This window comes from Erithacus rubecula (genome assembly GCF_903797595.1).
Source record: "Erithacus rubecula genome assembly, chromosome: 9".
In the NCBI taxonomy this organism is placed as follows: domain Eukaryota; kingdom Metazoa; phylum Chordata; class Aves; order Passeriformes; family Muscicapidae; genus Erithacus; species Erithacus rubecula.
Window position 1 is genome coordinate 10,392,697 of NC_136660.1, and position 21,637 is coordinate 10,414,333.

Here is a 21,637-nt window from a genome sequence, read left to right on the forward strand (position 1 = left end):
AGAACTATAGCTTTCCTCAGGCTTTGTTTCATTCTCTTCTCTCTGTATAAAACTCACAAAATTACCTGTGACTAGATAAAATTACTGGTCACTAAAATACCAAAAGCTCCACAAAAAATTCAGGTTTAATATTCTATTTACTACATACTCTGAGGATTAATTTAGGGTGATCCTCTAGGTCAGGCACTCTAAAAGTAGTTTCTAGTCTATTTATACAAAAGTATCTAAAGCCTTTGCACATTCTCCTAAAATGACATAAACCTGCATTATTTGAGTCTCCAGGCAGATGGTGATTTACTACCTTCAGGACAGCTGGCCATAGATTTGATGACAAAGGGCTAAGGGAATTGTCTGTTCTAATTGCTAGTCTAATAAAAGATGCTGTGCCTACCTACAGAATTAATTGCTAGGCCGTACCTCAGGAATAGCTTCTTAATCCCTGACTTCCCATGCCTTATGCAGGTATCCTTTTACAACCAGGGAAGATGAAACTGTTTTCCTCTTTGCTTTTCCACCCCTGCTCCAATTCAGCATAAAGCAGAGCAATCAGCTGGAACCACACTCAGTGCAATCCAAGCAGGTGACTGTGCCCATATATTCAGACTCAGAGAGCCTTTAAGAACCTTGTTAAATCAGAAGCTTGGATCCCACAGATACCCACTCAGAACTCCAGGAAACAAAGGAGTGTGAGAATAAAGCAGCTGCAAACCTCCTGCAGGTATTGCTAACACTCTTATCATTGCAGAGCAGAGATCCTTCCACCTACTCAGAGGGAGTGGGATCTTCCCAACTTTGGCAAAGATCCTGAAGGGCAATCCAAGATGTGCAGTGAAAGCAGCCCAGGTGCTTTCAGAGATAGCCAAAAATGGTGAGTGATGTTCAAATATTACTGCAAGGCATCTTGCAGCACACTGGCTTCATGTTTTCACTCTTGAATTTTGTTTCATGGCTACCAGCTATTGCTATTGCAATTGTTTTATTCCTAAATGGCACAAGCCTGGAATTCCCTCATTTGCCTTCACAGAGGAAATGAAGAGGCCCTGTGTTGAAGCAGATTTGGTTCTAACACTGATACCTTTGCTGGAGAGCTCAGACCATGAAATGCTGCTCCATGCTGGGAGGGCCATTGGCAGGATCTGCTATGATAATCGTAAGTACCACTGGGGAAAATCTGCTTTTCCCTGCCTCCAAGGCACTGTCTTAAAAGGGATTGTAGCCTGTAACTCATAATAACTTTATGAGACCTGAGCACATCATACACTTCAGTTAGGTATGTAATTCCCAGAGCTCACAGACACCTGGCTGAATGCACCCCAAGCACTGCCTGAACTTTGGATTTTCCCCTGCATTTTTGACTTCAAGGTGGCACATCCCTGTCAGAACTGCTCTGAAAATACAGTAGGAGCAGAGCCTCACACATATCTTAACCAATTTTGCAGACTTGCCTTGGGTCCAAATCTTGAACGGCTTGGACCTCTCCCAAAGTACTAAGAACATTTATAAAGCAAAGCACTTGTTTAAAAAGTGTGTTAGAAAAAAACCCCAGAGATTTAGAAAAAAGCAAACAACTGAGATATTTATCTATGAAAGGAATAGTCTTCTCTGAGGACCACTGCTTGCATGCAGGACATTTTTGTGCTCCAAATTGCCTGGATAACAGTTTGCTTGCTGGCCTCACAAGTTAAACAATTTGCATTTACTTGCCCAAAACAGTTTAAGACTTTTTTTTAACTCCCAGAAAAATATTTATTGTACGCCAAAAGTAACATTGAAATTTTCACCCAGTATCTTGTATCCATTACCCTCTGCCTTCAAGCTGCCTTCTCTAATCCTTCTATAGTGTGGATATGCACAGCTTTACTTAGAAAGTTGTGGGTTTGCCTCCCCCACTGTTCTTATGAAATCCAAGCATGATAGGCACCTGGTGTAGATTCCACCAGCTCCCTGTGAGTTATGTGTATTCACCAGGGAATGACACAATAGTTCAGAAAAGCTTTTCCCTACAATTACATTCCTGGCTCATGCAACTCCTGCACACAGCTCTGCTGCAGCACACAGCCATCCTGCACATCTGCTTCCCTCTGGCACAGCACAGGCCCAGCACAGATTTGCCAAGACAACTGTGACATGCTTTAAACCTATTTGTGACACAGCCATAAATGCATTGAAGAGAAGAAAAATTACCTTCACCAATTCCCTGTGTGAATTCCTGGTGTCCCTTCCTGGTGTCTGCCATGCACTCTGCCACCCAAGAGCAGCCCAGCTCTCAGCAAAACACTGCTGCAAAAGCTGTGCCATCCTGCTGGTAAGCAAACATCACTGTCCAACTCTGTATCTTACAGTTCTTGGCACCCTCAAAAGCATTTCAGATATTAACCTTTCATTCATTACAAAACAAACTACAAAAACAAAGAAAAGAGTTAGGGTTTTCCTCAGCAAGCATATGTGGATGGAGACAATGGCTTAACACCTTAAATCAAAGTTAAACCAGATTTAGCAAAAATCTATTCCAAACTTGCATTTCCTCCACACACATATTAGCCAGGAGCCACCACACAAAAGCTTTACAAACTCTAACAGAGTGAGAAAGAACCAGACTGCCTTCTGCTGAGCATCTCAGTGGGACCCTTTCAGATTTAATCAGTTCCTGACTGACCCCTTTTGACACCCATGCTTTGCTGCCCAGGTGCCCTTCAGGAAGAGCTGGTGAGGGTTGGGGTAATCCCATCACTGGTCCGGATACTGACTGACTATGCAGAGAGTGAACCACTGGTCCACGTTGCACTCTTGGCCTTGTACAACTTGGCAGACCTTGGTGAGTAAGGTCTTTTTTTAAAGCCCTTTAAAGTTTTTCCATCTTAGAGCAAAATATCATCTCCACAGTGTCCCTGCCTTTCCATGCCCACAGGCCTGTGGGCTTTGTTTGTGTTCTCCTTTGCTTTTGGGGTGGGGTAGGGGTGGTGTTTGGGCTTTGTTTTTAAAACACTGCTGACACCTAATCAGGAACTGGCCACATTATCTGGACTACAGAAATTACTCCTTTATGGAATACCAGCAATTACTAATACTGCATTAAAACAATTAAGTTTTAACAGCCAGCTTTTGACCCCAAATGAAGAGATGGCATAACTTCATATGATAAATTGACAATTTCAGCTACTTCAGATTTGGTACATTAAAAGCTTGTGTATTAAAATTTCATTTCTATTTAATAATTAAGTTTCTATACCTTACTGAAACAGCTTCCATTTTAATTTACACAATTTTCAAAGCAAAAGCATCTCCACTAATTTAAAATATATTTGTCCTACACCACACACAAATTGTGAGTAGTAATGAAAGAAAAAGACCAAGTACAAAATTATTACAATTGCATGTTCTGTGTAAAATTTGATCTACTACTTCCTGCATTTAGGGGGAGATGCAGGGAAGGGGATATGATAGCACAATGTCACATTACCCTCTAAGGAGGTCTGTCCTTATTATATCTGATATATATTTTTAATACCATGTTCAATTGAAATGCATTCTATTGCAAACAGTGGCAAGCTCTGCTAACACACATCTTGCAGGTGTTTAGGATCCCAGCAAGACAAGAATCACCTGTAATCTAAGAAAAAAATACACTGCCTCAGCAAATTGACATGTGCCAGTTGTTATATTAAATAATCATACTACAGATGGACTTGTACAAGTCAGTGAAATTAAGCCAGGATTATTTTGACATCTATGAGGTCTACACTGTTCAAGAACTTGGGGGGAGAAGGGATAGAGTTCTGCTGTCTCAGTGCTGTCCAAAGAAACACAAGAGTCTACATGAACAAAAAATTCCTTCCAAAACAGCATGTAATCACTTCAGATCATAGGGAGACATCTTTAAACATTTAATCAAATACAAAAAATCCAAAATTTTGACTTTATCACAGATTCAGCCAAGGAAGCTCTAAGCACAACAAAAGTTGCTGAACAGCTGGTGAAACAACTGAGGAGAGCAGAGAACCATGAGAGGCTAGAAATTGTGTTTGAGGTCCTGCAAGCACTTGCAGAAAATGGTAAGGCTCCTTTTGGTCTGGGTGGAACAAGGGGAGACTGGGTGTGGTACTGGTTGAAGCTCTGGGCTCCAAGTTTGCCATGGGATCCTGCTAACAGGACCAGCAACCCTGTCAGGAGAAATGAGCCCCAAAACATGCAAGATCCTGGCCCAAACAACACTTGAGCAGGTGGGACAACAAAGGAATGAGGGACAGAGCAGCACTCCACTGCATTTCAGTAGATCCAAAAGACAGCAGGTGCAAACTTACTGTCCATGGTGGGTAAGAGGAAAGCAGCAGCATGGGTATTTGTTTAGTTTCATAGATCAGAACAAGCAGGTACCAGCTCAATCCCTGTTTGGGCCATCTACTTAAGAGTTGGACTCACTGCTCCTTGTGGATCCTTCCAGCTCAGAGTATTCTGAGAAGATTCACTCTAAGCAGCACTGACACTGCTCCACTAAAAACACCTAGATATCTGACACAGATCTTAAAGACATGAGAGCTCATGACTGGTAGCAAGAAACATCAAAGACCAATGCAGAAAGTTTTGCTCATTCTGTCCTGGTGCCACCCAGAAAGCTGGAGCTTCTGTGCTTAAAAACAAAACCAAAACAGTGACTGCACCTGAGAAACGACTAGCTAAAGTTCAAGGATTTTGCTTCCTAGTTTAAAATGCTTTCACAAAAAGCCAAGAAGCTTCTAATGTGCTTTTCCTGTGATCCCTTCAGATGCTCTGAAAGTGCAGTTGGTGGATGCAGGTGTGCCAGAGGTGCTGTCTGAGATCCTGCTGAGGCTCCAAGGCAGTTCTCAAGCTGAAGACACATGCATTGTGAAAGCTGCATCAGATCTCATCGTCTCTCTGCTCCTTGGAGGTAAAAAGGGGAATATTACAGGCCAGGTGCACAAAGAATCAACACCCAGAAGTCTCTTTAGCAGAAGAGTTGCCATTTCTGTTGGGTTCTTTTACTTAACAGGGACCAATCCACAATCTCTTTTACCATCCTTGCAGGAATTCTTCTCAGGCATGACACTTTTCACTTCTACAGCCTACAGCCCAGTGCTTGTGCCTAACAGCAACTTAGTTTATATTATTGCTATGCTGTATTTTGGGCAATACAGATTAAAACATAACATATCCAATGGCCCCTTACACTGAATCTCACTACTCTCAACCCCAAAGCAATCAACAATATAAAGGTCTTAAATTATTAACCTTAGCAACAAACTGTGTCATCACCAACTGAACAGTTCAGTTTGGGGGTAATTATAATCAGATTTGAGATATTCTCTATTTCCCATAACACAAATAAGTACACACAGAAGGTTTTTGCTAAGGGCTGTGGCATCATCTCACAGATACTTGCACCACATCCAGACACTTGTTGGTACCAAGAGAGGGGCAAGGCTTATTGCTAATTTCACAAAAGAAATGGTTGGTTATTCTCTACCCTTAAAAGATGGAAAGCCACTGTGTGTGAGTGCAGAGAAAATCAACTGTCAGATTTCACTGCCCCGTGGTTCTGAAACAGTTACTTTCTTTTCTGCAGACTAGAGATTTGCATGCTTTTAAGTCATAGATGCTAGTGATGCTAAAATAATTTGGGGGCATAATCATGAGGAAAGGGATGATCAGGTATGCAAGCTTTTGCACTTGTCTTTTTCCTGAACCACACTTTATTAGAGGGAAGAGTCTGGGAGTACTTAATGGCAAATATATTTGTTAGAAATTAAAAACAAAACAAAACAAACAAAAAAAATTACCACAAAAACACACAGAAAAGCCCCCAAACAAACAAAAACAACCCAAACAAAAAACCCCACAGAGTTACTGCTGTTTCAGGTTTTAAATCCTTTTAGGAAGGGAGTGTTACTCAGACAATGGTGGGGGGAGGGGGGGAATATCAAGATAAGCCATTTTATCTTCCAATTCCTATTACAGAAAGCAATGAGCCTTTATACTCTGCAGAGAGAGATTCTTATGAGCAGACCACTGGAAAGCATGCTGTGCTCAATCAGCCAGCAAAAGATCCCCACCACACTGCCTGTCCTTTCTCACTGACAGCTGCTGTCCTGGCTTCAAACTCAATTAACAAAATTGCTCAACTTCTGCATTAATAGGCGCTTAATTATTAGAAGAGATTCCCTCACATCTGTCTGCACGTTGGGTTTGGGTTTTTTTAAAGCAAGCCATCATCACACATCTCTTCACCTGAAGCTCACAATCTTTGTGGAGTCCCTCTCCTCCCTGCCTCACACCTTGTTCTGAATCAGCCATTGTGCATCCTGGTCTGCAAAGGGCACAAAGTGCCCCCAGTGCCTTTAGCTGGCAATTTCCATTTACTCACTGAATGCTCTGCTTTGTCACTGCTCTTCTCCCCCATCCTCCCCACAACAGCGTCAGATGTTTCATGTGGAAGAAGTGAATAATCCCTCTCATGCCTCAGTGTGTGCCACTGATGTATGCATGGCTTTTAATCTGAGAGGAAAAAAAAAAAATCCTGTGGAAATCTGTTCTCAGCATCAAATGACTTCTAGGCAGTGAAAAGATGACAGACAGCTTTTGCAGCTATGAAAAGTGGCTGTTCCCATCAGACTTTAACTATGAGCCATTAAATTGAATGTTCTGCTGCTATCCAAGCAAAAACTCCATAGGAGAGAAAAGCAATTTGGAGCTCTGTGACAATCAAAGCAAGGCAACCACTAATGGGCTCTGCCTATTTGCACTTTACCACATGACGAAAAAAAAAAATTCTCACATTCTTCAGTTTGAGAGGTGGGGGAGGAGAGAAATTAAGTTCAGTTAAGGTTAGTCTATATGAAGATCAAAACATTTTCCCATTAGAATTTTATCAGAACAAAAGAGATGACCTATTTCTATGGAATCTGTTCCTAAAGAGGTCTGGGTAATTTTCCTCATAAACTCTGATATCCAAAGATTAGGACTAGGCAAGAGAACACTTGAAGAATGACAAGCAAAACCATCAACTTTAAAGAATATATGAATAAAATGGTATCAAAAGATTTCTCTATGAGTAGAATTCCAACTATTTCACAGAGTGACAGTTCCCTCATGAAAACATCCAATTACGTTGTACAAGCATTTGAAAAATTCTTATCTAACATATGTAAGAATAGAGGGCAAAACCAGGCTGCTAAGGGAAATGCTAAGATATGAAAAGGATAATAGACATTCATTCAAAAGACAACAGGAGTGCCTATGACTTTGAGGTGTAAATAACATCCAAACCAGCAGATGTGTTAAAATCACTAAGGCCCTTTTTACATGCTATACATACAAAAACTAGAAGTCTGTAAACTCAGTTAGAACCATAAAAAGTACTAAAGGCACTTTGGGCCAGATCATGTGTTTGCATGAGGTGTGATAGTTCCAGGGATAACTCCTTATTCCAGGTGAATATGTCTTTCTATTTAGGGTTCACACTGTTTTGCCATTTTCAACAAACAGCTTTCACAAGGTAAGAGCACAGTAGCAAGAAGATGCCCATGTATGTCAGGTATCTAATTCTCTTGAGGTATAATAAACTGCATAAAGCAAAATACAGGAAATTATTTCCCAAATGGCACCTTCAAAACACTTTCTTCAGAAAGGATGCCATTTGTAGCATAGAGGGTTTCCTTTTGTTCTTTGGATGAACTTTCTAATTTCCTAACAAGGTGAGCTAAGCAGCTTCTGAAAACAAAGCTTCCACCTGTACAGAGCAAGTTCTCAAAGACAGGAAGAAAGATCCACACATGCACTGGCAAAATACTGCAGAGCATTGCTGGGCAAAGTGGTAGTTTTTGGAATATACAAAAGTGCTCTTTCACTGGGATTTAATAAACCAGATCTCTCCGGGTAAACTCATGTTTTCTGAGCTTTGTGTGCATGCAATGCAAATAGACTTGAAAGTGAGTTTCTCAAAAGAGGTAAGAAAAACCTAGCACTGATTCTTTCAGGGGGTAGTTAATGACAATTTCATAGAAAACAAAGAATAATAGCAGTACAGAACTAGTAATCAGATTTACCATTGGTGGGTAAGATCCCTGGTTTCACAATAGTGTCTTGAATCAGTAGAACAGCAAAATTAAAGGAGTGTTAAAGCTATCCTGGTGAGAAATGAAAAATGCCACTGGTATTTTACTACATGTATAGTGGAGAATGCAGCAGCACTGAGGAGGGGAGAAAGAGACTGGAGAACCTAAAGTTTTGAATTTGACAGTGATTGTGCCTTGAAAGCTCTCTCAAGCTAAGCTCCACAGGAGTCTGTCTCAGCATCAGCTTACAGGCAGCTGATGCTCACCTCTCTAGAGCTGCAGCTTGCAAAAAACAATGCAAAAGCTATAATCTTGCTCTTGGCAAGGCATGAAATTAGTCAAGGCAAAGGCTCCCTGAATTTGCATCCTTCTTTTCCACCACTGTGTTTCTTACCTCTCTCTCTTCAGATGGCAACTGCCTGCGAATGTTCCAGCTGGGAGTCATTCACCAGCTCCTGGATCTTCTGGAGAAGCACATCCAGAGCAGGGACACCTCAGTGCAGCAGGCTGCCCTCAGTGCACTGCAGAACCTTGCTATCCCAGGTACCCAGCCTGAGCACAGCTGCCTTGCTTATGGGGTGGAGACACCTGGTAGGGATGTCAAATGTCAGATGTTTCTCTTCTATAAAGCTAATATTCATTCATATTACACAGAACCAGTAAATCTTAATATTCTTTGAAGCTGCATTTTTAAAAGCTCAACTAATTATAAAATATCAATATAGAGCATTTTGATTACCTGTTTTGTTCAAGTCTATTACAAACCATTTTAGATGTTTCCAAGTGTATGGACACTTAAAATTCTATTCCTACAATGTACTTTTCCTCATCAATTCATAAAAATATCTGTAATTAATCTGTAATATTTGTTAGATATTCTCTAACAGAAAGACAGGACTTCTAGAAACAGACTCCATCACTTCTGACAATATAATCTGCTACCCGGAAAAGAAAAGACATTGAGTGTAAATCCATAAACATGAATTAAATATGGGTCAACACTTGGAAATAGACACAGAAGAACTCTTCAATTCAAGTATTGATCTTAAAAGTGAACAGATGCTTATAAAAAATTGAAAAAGTCATTATGATCTAGGAGTCAGTGTGTGCCACTGAAAAACAAGGACATTAGGAACAAGTTACTTAATAGGGTGTGCTTCTCAATTTGCCCAATAAAAGGATGAAGGAATACAACAGTTATCTCACTCATTCTACTGTCCAATCTTCCTCACAACTGCCCCAAAAATACATGTAGAAATTAGGAAAAAAATTTGCTCTGTAGGAAGCAGCTTTTGGCAGCACAGTTAAGCAGTCTTAAGACTCCTTCCAGACAAGCTTCTGGTTATTACAAGGGATTTACTGCACCAACCACTGGAGCAAAGACACAAAAATAAGGAGAGGAAAGCACAGAAACAAAGGCATGAACAACAGGGGACCAGCAAGCTCAAACACAAAAAGCAAGAAATATGGCTGAGTAAACCAGTCTGTCCGCAGCGCTCCTTGCTGAGCCTGCCGTCTGTTCCCTTGCAGCGGTCAGCAAGGCGCAGCTGCTGGAGGAAGGCGCCGCGCAGCGCATCCAGGCGCTCCTGAGCTCCGAGAGCCCTCCCGCGCCCTTCAAGCTCCTGGGCACCCTGCGGATGCTGGCCGATGGACAAGGTGGGCACTGCTGTGAGCTCCCTCCCCCTGCCCTGCAAAGCCACCAGCTGAGCGTCCTGCTAACCCAGTTCACTCCATCTGGAGAGCTTCCCGCAGATTCCTGCCAGAGGCTGCCTGCTCTCCCCACTGCCCCGGTCAGCCTCGGAGGCAGCTGAAACAAACCACATGGAACAGATCCCAGCAGCTGGGCAGAGCAGGCAAAGACTAAAAAGAGAGGTTTTACCAGAGACAGAGCAGCAAGGCATGAACACCATGAACAAGAGCCAGGTTTCAGTGTCAAAACACAGGACAGCAAATCAATAAAGAACTAGAGAACATAAAAGGAATAAAGGGAGCTGGTGTGGAGCAAGGCAGGAGAAATTCATTTCTACCAGTCTTTCTATACACGTTGCCAGTTTTATCTTGCTCACGTAGCTCAAATGTTGAATTTCCTTTGCATGTTAGTGTATTGGTTTATCAACTTGTACTTCAGTTTAACACAGAGGCGGGTTTGCAAAAGCAACAATCTTTCCGTGCACATTGTTGCATTTTGAGAAATATGTACAATATTGGAATTACATTAAGATATACTTCCATATCTAAATTTATCCTTAGGCTTCCTTAGATCTTACCAGACCACCAAAACAAGCATCATGTGGCTTGGTACGGTCTTTCACATTACCAGAGCAATAATCAGTAGTGATTCCTTGATATGCAGGAATAACATAAGTTAAAACCAGAATAGTTATGACCATTTTGTGATGGAAAGTGATAATTACAATTACAGGACAATTACAGACATCATTTCATTAGTTATTTGGAAGAGGATAAAACCTTACTCTGCTATATTGCATGCTGCACTCCATTGCACTACTGCACACATCACTTATTATGAGAACTATTTCCATGTTTCATCAAATTAACGTGCATGATAGAAAATTTAGATCTAGACCTTATATTAATTTGCCCTTCTTCCAGTCCAGTGAAAAGCTGCTTTCACTTACATTTCACCATGGTAGGAAATTAACATTACAAGATACATAGAAACTTAGCATCTTCTTGTTCTGAGGCTTTGAAGAAGTCATTGTAAGGTCATTTCTCCAAAGTTATATCTCAATTATGACAGGGCAATTAACATTTAAAATTGAGACATCACAGTAACATAGATCTAAATTATCAAACACTAAATTATCTTTTTTTATTTTATTTACCAGCCCTAATACAAAGTTGAAATTTGGCACTATATATATCTTCTGAATCTGAAACAACATCATTATCAAAATGCAAAGTAGAATAAAATATGTAGGAGACTCAAAGTTTATCCATTCCCACCTTTGAATATACAGTTCTCTCACTTTTAATTACCTTCTATTCTGCTTACCCATGAGCTAATGTTGCCCTTAATTAACTCAGCCTGAAACTCTTATGAACACACATCTACTAAGAAGTCCACACTAAATCATTTAATTGCCTTATCTAGTATAAATTCATTACTCTGACTATCAACAGGGATTCTGAGGCTTACAGACTAGAAGAGGCAGGTTTCTTCCTAACCACAGAAAACTGCAGGCAGATCTGTCAGCTTCATTACTCTGAAGAGATGTTTAACTCCTGGTTCTTCCACCACTGGGCTTCAGAGGAGCAGAATAATTTGTGCACTGAAGTAGCCAAAGGACTTTCAGCACAACTGAAAGTTCAATCTTATAAAATGACAAATTTTAATAAATTGTAAGTTAAAAGGTCTTCCTGTTAAGAATAATTAAATGGGTTTTATCTCAAGGAGCTCTGCTGCCTCTTAAACTGACTAAAGAACCTGCCTTTACAACAAATCTAAACTGGTTCCATCTTCCAGCCTCTTATTTCAGCTTTCTGTGCTAAACTGGATTACAGTGATCTCTGCAGACCAACGAGGAATATCTGACTAGAAACAAGTCTTGTGTCACAGGAGATAACATGCAGGGAGCTGCAATGCCCAGTAACTCATCTCAAAACAAAGTATGCTAGGCTACAAGCTCCCAGATTCCTTCTGGGATTTTAACCTGTGGATTGCTCCTTAGAACACTGGACAAATTAAAAAGCAAGTGTGTGTACTTCACCCTCCCCCAAAACAGAGCATAGGCTGACTTACAGCTTCTGGAAAATATCCAGAGCAATCATGTGGTTTATTGACACTGACCACCTGGTGCATGCTCCATCTGATTCTTCCAGTGTATCTCAAAAGAAATGCAACACACAGAGAAAGGGACAGGTAAAGGAACAGGAGCAGGGTGATGCCTCTATCAAACCTATTCCTTCTGTTACAGATGTTAACATAATTAGAGTTCCACTTCCTAGGAAAAGTTATCTATCTAGTGAGGTTTTTTTCAAATGTCAACCACAGACACTAGTATTTCTGGCAAGTCTTAAGATAGGGTTCCTGAGACACAGGGGAATGCAAATTAAAAGGCTCTTCCACACTAAGGGGAATTTCTGGTAATGATTCTTAAGACTCAGGTCATCCAATTACTGACATGTTGCACTGAGATTTGGCTTCCCACACTACCAACAGTAATGAATTATCACCAAAACAGCATAAGCAGGCTCCCAAGAGACGACAATTACATTTGTGCAAAAAGCCAAGTAGGAAAGGGATGGCCCTCCTCAAGTATCACAACAGAAGATTAGTTTTCAAAGACAGAAAGCTGCTTATTTTAGGCCCTACTTCAGCAGACCTTTAAAAGGACAGGTCTATTGGAGCAGCTTTTTGTCCTTCCCTTGCATGATTCCCTTACTTTGGTAAGTATTTCCAAGATGATTTAAAAGTTCAGTGCCTCAATGAGAGTTATTGAGGGTTGCTGAGCGCAGATCCACGGCCCCTGTTACCCCTTCATCCACAATCCTGAGACAGACAGACTGAGGGGTCTGGTTTGAATGCCTCTGGGTGATCTTGTCTCCTCAGCTGATGCAGCTGAAATCCTGGGCCAGGACCCCCAGCTGCTCAGCAGGCTGGTGCAGTGGTGCAGTGGCAGCGAGCACAGCGGCATCTGCGGCGAGGCCAACCGGCTGCTGGCATCCATCCTGCACCGCAACCGCTCCCAGGTACGAGGCTGCTCTGACAGGGTCACCTCACACCTGTCAAGGGGTCTTGAAGATTGTACACAGGGCCAGGGATTGAACAGCACATACAGATTACCAGTGAAAACCTCTCTGGTCTGCCTCAATACCAGTACAGGGGAAACCTGTGCGCTCTGTAGGCACAGACAGCTCACAGAAACGAGCACCACGGCCACTCGCTGTCACTTGTCAGCACTGACTCTGCTCGAGTAAGGCTTGACAAATCAGGTAAAACTTTTCTGTGGCCATAAATATGTTTCAAATTTCAAATTAAAATGGTAAAAATAACTCAGAGCTGTCCTAAACATCCATCCTCTGGAAGCTCTAAAGAGCCCATTTATCCATGATGGATGAATCTTGCATGATCTTTATGTGCTGGCATTTTTGAACAGGCTTCTGATTTTTGTAAATTGTGCTATTACATCCCAGCTATGCATTACCATGAGGCAGTAACTAAAAAAAGTAGGTATTCTCTGCACAGGCTTTGATAAAAGCAAAACTAATCCTTGCTACTTTGATGGCTTGAAATGAAAGAGTGGAGTAAGGACTAATTGAAAAAAGCCAAAAGTATTTATCTCAGAGATATGCAACCACAGTTAATTCTAAGTATTGACAGTCCAGGTATATTAGACCAGCCCTAACTAGACATGATCAGTGCCAAAGTCAATGTTTCTCTAGTCTTTGAATACTGCCAGTTTGCACTGCAGCAGACAAATAATTACCCTCTATTAAGAAGCTGAGAAGTGCAACCTCATTTCCCTCCTCATCCTGTTTTCCTACCTCAGATTTCCATCTGTGTCACCTTTGCTTCCACAGGAAGTGGTCAAAGCCATCCAGGCAGCACAAGGAGTGAAGCATCTGGTTTCCATGACAAAAAGTGAACACTCTGTCATGCAGAATGAGGCTCTGAACGCCTTGGCAATAGCGTCTGCCATCGACTTAGGTATTTCCCTCCTAAAACCACTTATCTGTGCAAGATCCTCAGTTATTAAAAACACTGTCATGCTGTTCATTCTAGGTAACATGTAAGAAAAAGCACATTTTTTTGTCTAGATTTAGCTCTTCAGCATGAAATAAAGGTGGTCACCATTCAGACCATAAAATCAATAGTTTTTGGGAATGGCCTGAAGTTTTTTTAATTTTAGGGTAGACTCAAATTATCATGCTGTGTGGACAGGCACTATTTGAATAGCATAATATGATGCTAAAAGCCTACACAAAAAAAGAGGGAAAGTGAAGTTGGAGATAAAAAAATATGATAAAGGGTAAATGAAAGACAAATTATATACCCAAATGGCCAATGAAGACTAAAAGTAGCAGAAATAATCTTCAGACAGACATAAGGAAAGAATAAAGCAGAAGCATAAGTAAAAAGGAATTGCAGAAACTGCAAACTAAGCAAGTGAGAAAACTGTAATGACTCAAACTACTTTCCCTGAGCTAACATTCAGAGTTATGTAAAATTTTTTTCAGATTTTTCCTGTATAACTTTAAAATAGGTCTCAATTTATTACAATAGAGAGACATCACAGAAATCTATGTACATCAAAAGGTAAATTGAAAAGAAAAACTTGAAATTTGTCATTTTCAATACCAATAAGATTGAAGAGCTCCTTTTACTGCTTGTCTGCCATTAAAACTCCCTAACTCACATTTGGGCAACTAATGGGAATCAACATTTCTAGCACTGAACATTGCAGGTTTTAATTTACTATGAGGTTAACCATATACAGTCAATAGTGAACTGGTCCTGTCTTCAAGAGTAAATTCTGTTAAGAAATTCTGTGCAGGAAAGAGCACAAAATTCTTCAGTGCAGAAGACAGATGCTCAAGACATCCCTGTAGAGCCAGTTTGAAATGAAGCCAGTCCAGAGTTGTTTTTTCTTTAAAAGCAAGCATATTCACTTCATAATTTCTTTTCAGATAACAGCTCAGGGTTACTTTTTGTTTGCTTATGCTTTCAGAAACCCTTGAAGAACCTTTTAAAGAATCACAGCTAGTTCAAAGCTTACACAAGCTTCTACAAGATGATAATACAAGTCCTGAGGTGAAATACAATACAATGAGCCTTTTGTGCAGACTTCTTAATTCAGGTAACTTCATTTAAAGTTGTGTGCAATGAAAGGATGAATATTTGTTATGAAGACAGGTGGTTTCTGTTACCAAAATATGCTGCCTGCAATGATCCAGTGAATGGGTAAAGGATATTAGAGGTTCATTCTGTAATGATCACCAAAAACCATACTAAAGTAGTTTCCTTCTCTATGAAAAGTTGATTAAATCATCAGTTGAATAAAAAAAAAAAAAAAAAAAAAAAAAGGAAAGCTTTATTCCAAGAGAATCAGTGGCACAACCAAGTCCCAAAATAGGAAAATTAGAGTCTTGTAGTAAAGGCATCTTTGTCCAGCTTCAGCATGCACAAATGCCTGGCATCCCAGAGCATTTCTGTGTCCAAAGAAACAGTCTGTACCATGCTCTAAGGCAGGCATGCATTTGTTCTGCCTGTGCTGTGATCAAACCAGAAGCTGAGATAAAGCAGCCATTTTAGCTCCTTCACACAGTGACTTTCAGTACAGTGTGTGAAGGGCACGATTTCAGTTTCACTCCATTGTCAGGGAAGACTTAAAATGCTTCAAGCAGGATGGGACTATGCTGGATGTGCAGCACTACAGGAAAAGGAGCACCTTGAACCCAGGAGTCCAAAGATCTCACAGCAGTTTCTCACATCTTAACACAAAAATTACATAAATTGAAAATAATGATTGTACTTAGGCAAGAATGGATCACAAGGTGAGCTGCCTTTCAAATCCTGGAACCACCCTGACAGTCAAGCTGGATTTGGCAATATACTCTTTTTTATCCCCATAGCCACAGATACTGGAATAGGGATAAACTCATAGCTTTCAGTGTTACTATGAAGTATTGACATAACAGATATGCTTTAAAAGACTTTTTTACCCATGATGTGTATGCTTAGCATTTTATAGACTAACTTAATCTGTCCAATACTTCCAATGGCTGAGGGTATCTATTGAGAAAAATGTTTTAATTGAAGCAGCTTATTATGAACAGCAAGTACTCCAAAGTTCTGTCTTTACAATTGCTGGGAGCCACTATGCCATGGCAGGCAACTAAAAGCCACCATTTCATCTCCCATTCAGGTGATCTGAGACAAGAAATAGAAGAGGACAAGATCAAAGACACCCTCGAGCAACTCTGCAGTCACAGCAACGCAAATGTGGCCAAGGAAGCCACCACAACATTGCAGGTTTTGAGAGGAGAGACACCCCACTAACCTCCCTCCTCCCACAGGGCAAGCCAGCACTGCTGCTGAGGCAGACACCAGCCCTGCTGCTGCACAACCAGCACTGCTGGAGCCCAGGTGCAGCTCCTGCTGTGAAAGCTGTGTATAAAAAACCCCTCATTAGCACAACTCTTTGGCCTGATACTTGCACCACTGCTGCTCTTTACTGAGCCACTAACACAGCAGCAGGAGGAACTCCTGTCAAGCAAATGGTGTTAAGAAACATAAGGCAATTACCAGACATTATAAGTTTTTCAGCTCCTTGGTTTTGTGAGATTAGGATACACACTTTCAATTTTTCTTGGATGAATGGGACTTTTGAATAATTATATAAAAGTCTTAAGCTTTTATCATGCAACCTGAAACGTGAGTTAGATTAAAGCTGTATCTTAAACAATGCAAAGGGCTAACTGGCACCAATTCAACATCTGCACATTGTGAATCACACTGTGAGCCCAACTGTTGGGTTAACATGTTAAAACCAAAACTTTCTTTAAGTTAACTCCCCCTTTAATCTCCAATTTTAATGTTTGTCTCTGAAATCAGGACAAGACTGTATCCTAAAGTATTTAGGAATATAACTTGTGACAGGAGCAGGTACAGTTTTAAAGTTGCACCTAACTGGAATGAGACCCTGCAGAAGCAAAGTTTGCAAGAAACCACAGTCAGTGAACACAGTGCTTGGACAAGACACAGAAATAAAGCTAGTCAGAAATTACAAGTGGGCAAGGGTGAGGATGTGAAAGCAGCCAGCATTGCATTACCATCCATAAGAGAATCTGTGTTTAACTTTAGATAATGGGAAAAAAAGTCATGCTGCCCAGACCTAGGAAATCAAATTCAAAACCATGAAGTGGTAGAGACTGAAAAGCTTGGGAGCAATTACTTTTTTTTTTTAGCCAGCAGAAAAGCTATTAAGGATTAAGCTATTTCTGATCTTCAGAAACCTGTTATAAAGCAAACTGCATTTAGAAGTCAACAAGGCCTCACGTTCTCAATCTGAGAATAACTGGCTTATGTCTGCAAACAAACATGCCAACTGGTTTTGCAAGTAGGAAAGCTTTTGCAGGAACAAAGTAACACTACTTAGCCCACTACACTCATCACCAAATATCACTCTCGAGTAGTCTTGAGAAAGGGAATTTCATAAAACCATCCCAGAGAAGTGTCATTTGTTGAGTAACACACAAAAGTTTTGACCACATAGGACAAAAGAAAAACAGCACTTTTAACTTTTTTTGATGTCCAGAGACTTAATAGTTACTCTACACCATTCTGCAGCTCTTCACTTGTTCATGGCTCTCCATTAACAGTGCAGAGAAAAGCATTACTCTTATCTATTATTCAACAGCCCAAATTGAAAAGAAAAAATATCAATAATTAGTTTCGGCAAAATACAAAAAACAAGTACCCCTGGACCTTGACCATTACTGAGTTATCCACAAACTGCAGTCTCAGTGGCAAGTCTAAACCTTTGAGAGTGAAATATTAGTGACTGGAAGCAACAAATCTCAGGAATCAAACTCAGGAGTAGAAAATATTAAATTTTATTTAAACAAATTTAAGGCTTGAGAAAAAAAAAAATATATTGAAAGTCACTCAGAAAAGCCATCTCAGAAGAGGAGACAGGAGCTCCCCTTCCAGTGGCTGAACAAAGTTCAAGCTGCATGACAATGCACAGGCAGTAAAGGGAAGAAGGAGGGAAGGATGGAATGGGGAGACAAAACCCAAGGCAATTTTACACATAAATCAATGGTCATATCAAGCTCCATGGGCTGGAAGCACACATCTGTCCACATGGCACTGCATGAGGTCACCAAAGCTAAAGACCTCTTGGGAAGAAACATTCAGGTTTTCATCAGGCAGCCCAAGGTCCTTTGGTCACTGCACTTTTTTCAGTGCTCATTCATTCTCCTCTTCATGTACAGGGAAACTGTGTCCAAATGCAGTTACATCAATAAAAACAGAGGCAGCTGCACTGTCAGACTGACAGATACATACATTGCTTAACGGAAATAAATTGTGCTCATTTCTCAGAAATAGAAGTGATCACATTGAAGTTTGCTTCTCTCAGTTCAGTTCTTCAAGTCTGACCTCATTTGACATCTTCATGAAAAACCTTGGTTCCACTGTAGTGTTTGTGAAGCTGTTCCAAAGGCAGCCGCTGAAATTTCAGCATCAGCAATGTATCAAACCTCTCTGTGAGATCACTGAATTACTTTTCCTTTGAGGCTTTAGAGGCAGGCTCACACCCAACTGCTTTTGCTGACAAGACTTTGTTTAGACCATAACCTAAACCTTTAGCCATGAAGTCACTGCAGGTCCACAGAGAAGGTGCTAAATAAATCTAAGTAGAAATTCCCATTACAAGTCTGAAAATACACTAGCCATGTATAGACATCCTTCAGAACATACAGAGACAAAACAACCTAGAGCCACAGAATTTAAAAGATTATAATGAATAAGCACAGAGAATTTATCCACAGTGGCAAAAGAGAAAAATCACTCAATGAATTTAAAGATCCTCAAATAAGTTGAACTTGTCTCAAATTCAGTTCCAAATAACTGAAACACTGATACAAAGGCTAGTGCTAATATGGCCAAAGCCATTAAGAATAATCTGTGGAAAGACAATACTTCTGTTACATTCTGGTCTACATACAAACAGTACTGCAAAAAAACACAAATATTAATTTGTCTTCAGGTAACTTGGCAAGAATTGCAGACCCAGGAATCCTAATCTGTAATGCTGGCTCTTGTCAGCAGCTAATTTCAGTGTATGAATTCCACAGCCACCTTTGACACCAGAATGATTTTCACCAAACTGCTGGAATTCCTTCCTAGCATTAGGAGCTGGCTGTGTCAAAAACTGGCAAATGGAAATGTACTCCCTAGCTGGTGTTTTCAATGCAATGTTTTATTACTAAGAAGTTCCAAATAGGAAGCATCCCTCTCGAATTTTACATATATCAGATTATAACACATAACCTTAACCAAATAACTTGGTTGGTAAGGTGTTGTGAAGTTTCAAGCACCAAAAATTAAAGCAAAGATTGCTGGCCACTACTCTGCTGCTTGCCAAGTCATAGTACAATCACACATTTCTGGCTGCTCCTCGTGGATCAGATTCAACAGTAAGTAGTACAGACCTCAGATTCATGGCTTTACAGAAGAAATGCCTCTTGCTCTCCCCTCAGTGATCTAATGCTATTGTTTTCTTGTGGTATACCAAAGTTTAAAAAGTCACAGTGCACTTCTAGCCATTTTACTTCAGGTTCTCAGATGAGTTAATAGCAGGCTATTCTCTGCTACTGTAAGGAAATCAGCCATCCTTAGACAAGCTTCCTTTTCCTGTTGTGTCTCAATCACTGGCCAGAAAAAGAACTATGAAAGCTGAAGTACACATGAGCACTGTCTGAAGTGCTTCACAGATTACAAGCTAAAAGGATGTCTGGACAATCAACCAGACACAGAGTCTGTTACTGCTGATCAACCTTTGCCAGTGAAATGTTTGTTAATACATGCATAATAGAAAAAAAGGACATTATATATTTAAAAGTCTGGCTTCCAAAGAAAGCCATATACTTTAGAAATACAAGTATTAAAACTTTCAGGCACACTACATATAGTAAAATATCATTATAAAAATAGATACTTTTCTAAAATTTACACTGTGTTAGGCACTGTAAATGAACCTGCTCTCCTGAAAAACCTGGTGTCACTGGAAGCAGTAAATGATGTTAGTTCTATGGCCCACAGTAAAACTGACAGCTACAGCTACTTCCAAAAACTTTTCAGCTACATGCTTTTACCTTACAGCTAAGGATACAACACCAAAGTCTTACAGAAGAGATTGAAACTCCTACTGAACTACAGAGCCATCTACTAACCCCCCACAAAGGGAGGATTGGAAGAAGAGTTTACTTTTCTCTTGATGAAAATAAAAACCCTGACATAAGGGGGACTAGTTCAGCTTCATGTAGAAAATTAATGAAGAAATCATTTTGGTTCACTGTGTTTTGATTCACATTTGAACCATGAACCAGGCAGAACTGATGGCTCAATGGCTTTACACAAGACCTAAAAATTCAGCAACTCTGTCTTTTGCTAAATCTGTACTTCCTTATTTAAAAAACGTGTTTCAGTAAGGATTAACACTGAATTTGCAAGTCTTTCATCAGTCCTGGTAGTGGCAGTTAAGACTTGTGAAGATCAACATAGCAGTTGTGAGAGAAAGAGGAGTAACAAAAGCCATCAACAGCCAGCAGGGCATGCTTGCTACCTACTGAAACAAGCTGCATTCTGAAGTGTATGCAGACAGCACTTTTGTAAAGATATTACTGATCATTGAAAGGATAAGCATTTTTAAAGAGGTTTTTCTTCTATAAATAAAGAATATTTACATTTTTCTCAGACAGGAAACAGCATCAGGGCTTTATGCTCTCTTGGCTGAAATGGAGATTTGTAAGACTTAATGCTACAGGTAGTAAGATTTTTCCCACCCTGGGAACTGGCTTGCATTTTTCAAAACAGCGTGGGGTTTGCACAACCTAAAATCAATTAAAGTTCTAGACAATTTGTGATTTTTTTTTTCCCAGTTTCAAATTATGATTGCTGGATATGTTGCCAAAATGATTGGTTAAGTCTACTGTAGAGATTAACATGATTGCAAGTACTGAAGAAATCAGCATGTGACATTTGAAAAGATCACATTTTGAAACAGATGACAGGAGTGAAGACAGAGCAATCTTCATAGCAATCCTTCAAGGAAAGGGTTTACAGCAGTTTCATGTCTCCCTGCTACAGTCTTTAAAATCTGTTCTCCCAATGTCTTGGGGAATTCCATTTCTTCCTCAGAGATCAATGCTGGTGCACCGAGTCATCTTGTTAGAAAAAAAGGTAGACTGCATGTGTTTGGTGATTTTTTTTTTTTGTAACAGCTTCTAACAAAGAACATGAGCAGGTAAAAAAATCCACATAAGGCTTTTAACAACAGGAGTATTTCATGGTCTGTGCATTTCTTCTGCCTTGATGTTCAATCAATAATCTTAACATACACTGTCTTGCAACATGCATCTGCTTTCGTATTCAGAAGGCATTACTTGCCTTTACAGCTTCAATATCAGAAATCAATGTCCTGGCTAGGAAAATCCCAAAAATCTAAAAAGATAAAAAAAACATACCATTTGTGAGATAAAACACTTGCAATGTACCAGACTGCAAGATGTTTTTTTGCAGGTTCAGATATCATTTCATAGCCAGGATCGTACACCAAAGCACAGCTATTACTGAAAAGTAATAAAGGCAACAGAATCCTGCAGGTAATAAAACTCATGAGAAAGATGCTTTCATGTAAAACTTCAGCAGCATTCAAAATAATAAGCTTCCAGATGCCTTAGAGCTAGAAGAAATCCTCTTAACCAAGTCTGAGTGTCATAAACACCCATGCTTGCCTACTGCTAAAGCTACAAAACAGACACTTCCATTCATTCCACAACTTTGAATAACAACCCAGACAGTTTTCAGATCAGTTTTT

At 40.1% G+C, this 21,637-nt stretch overlaps 2 protein-coding genes across 2 annotated transcripts in view; one reads left to right on the forward strand and one right to left on the reverse strand.

The window, feature by feature from the left end:
• The first annotated feature begins 826 nt into the window (after window positions 1-826).
• On the forward strand, window positions 827-16,583 carry LOC306804820 (rap1 GTPase-GDP dissociation stimulator 1-like). The gene is made up of 11 exons (XM_079311904.1): window positions 827-868; window positions 1,025-1,150; window positions 2,687-2,815; window positions 3,927-4,052; window positions 4,763-4,906; window positions 8,478-8,612; window positions 9,600-9,725; window positions 12,643-12,782; window positions 13,614-13,740; window positions 14,762-14,890; window positions 15,959-16,583. Exons 2-11 carry the CDS (start codon window positions 1,030-1,032, stop codon window positions 16,090-16,092), a joined length of 1,311 nt encoding a protein of 436 aa, XP_079168030.1. The 5' UTR covers window positions 827-868; window positions 1,025-1,029; the 3' UTR covers window positions 16,093-16,583.
• Window positions 16,584-17,625: 1,042 nt separating this feature from the next.
• The window catches only part of TSPAN14 (tetraspanin 14), a 33,271-nt gene continuing 29,259 nt past the window's right edge, over window positions 17,626-21,637 (reverse strand). The window contains exon 9 of the mRNA XM_079311899.1: window positions 17,626-21,261. Coding sequence (XP_079168025.1) covers window positions 21,190-21,261 — 72 coding nt within the window. The 3' untranslated portion in view covers window positions 17,626-21,189. The remainder of the gene's footprint in view (window positions 21,262-21,637) is intronic.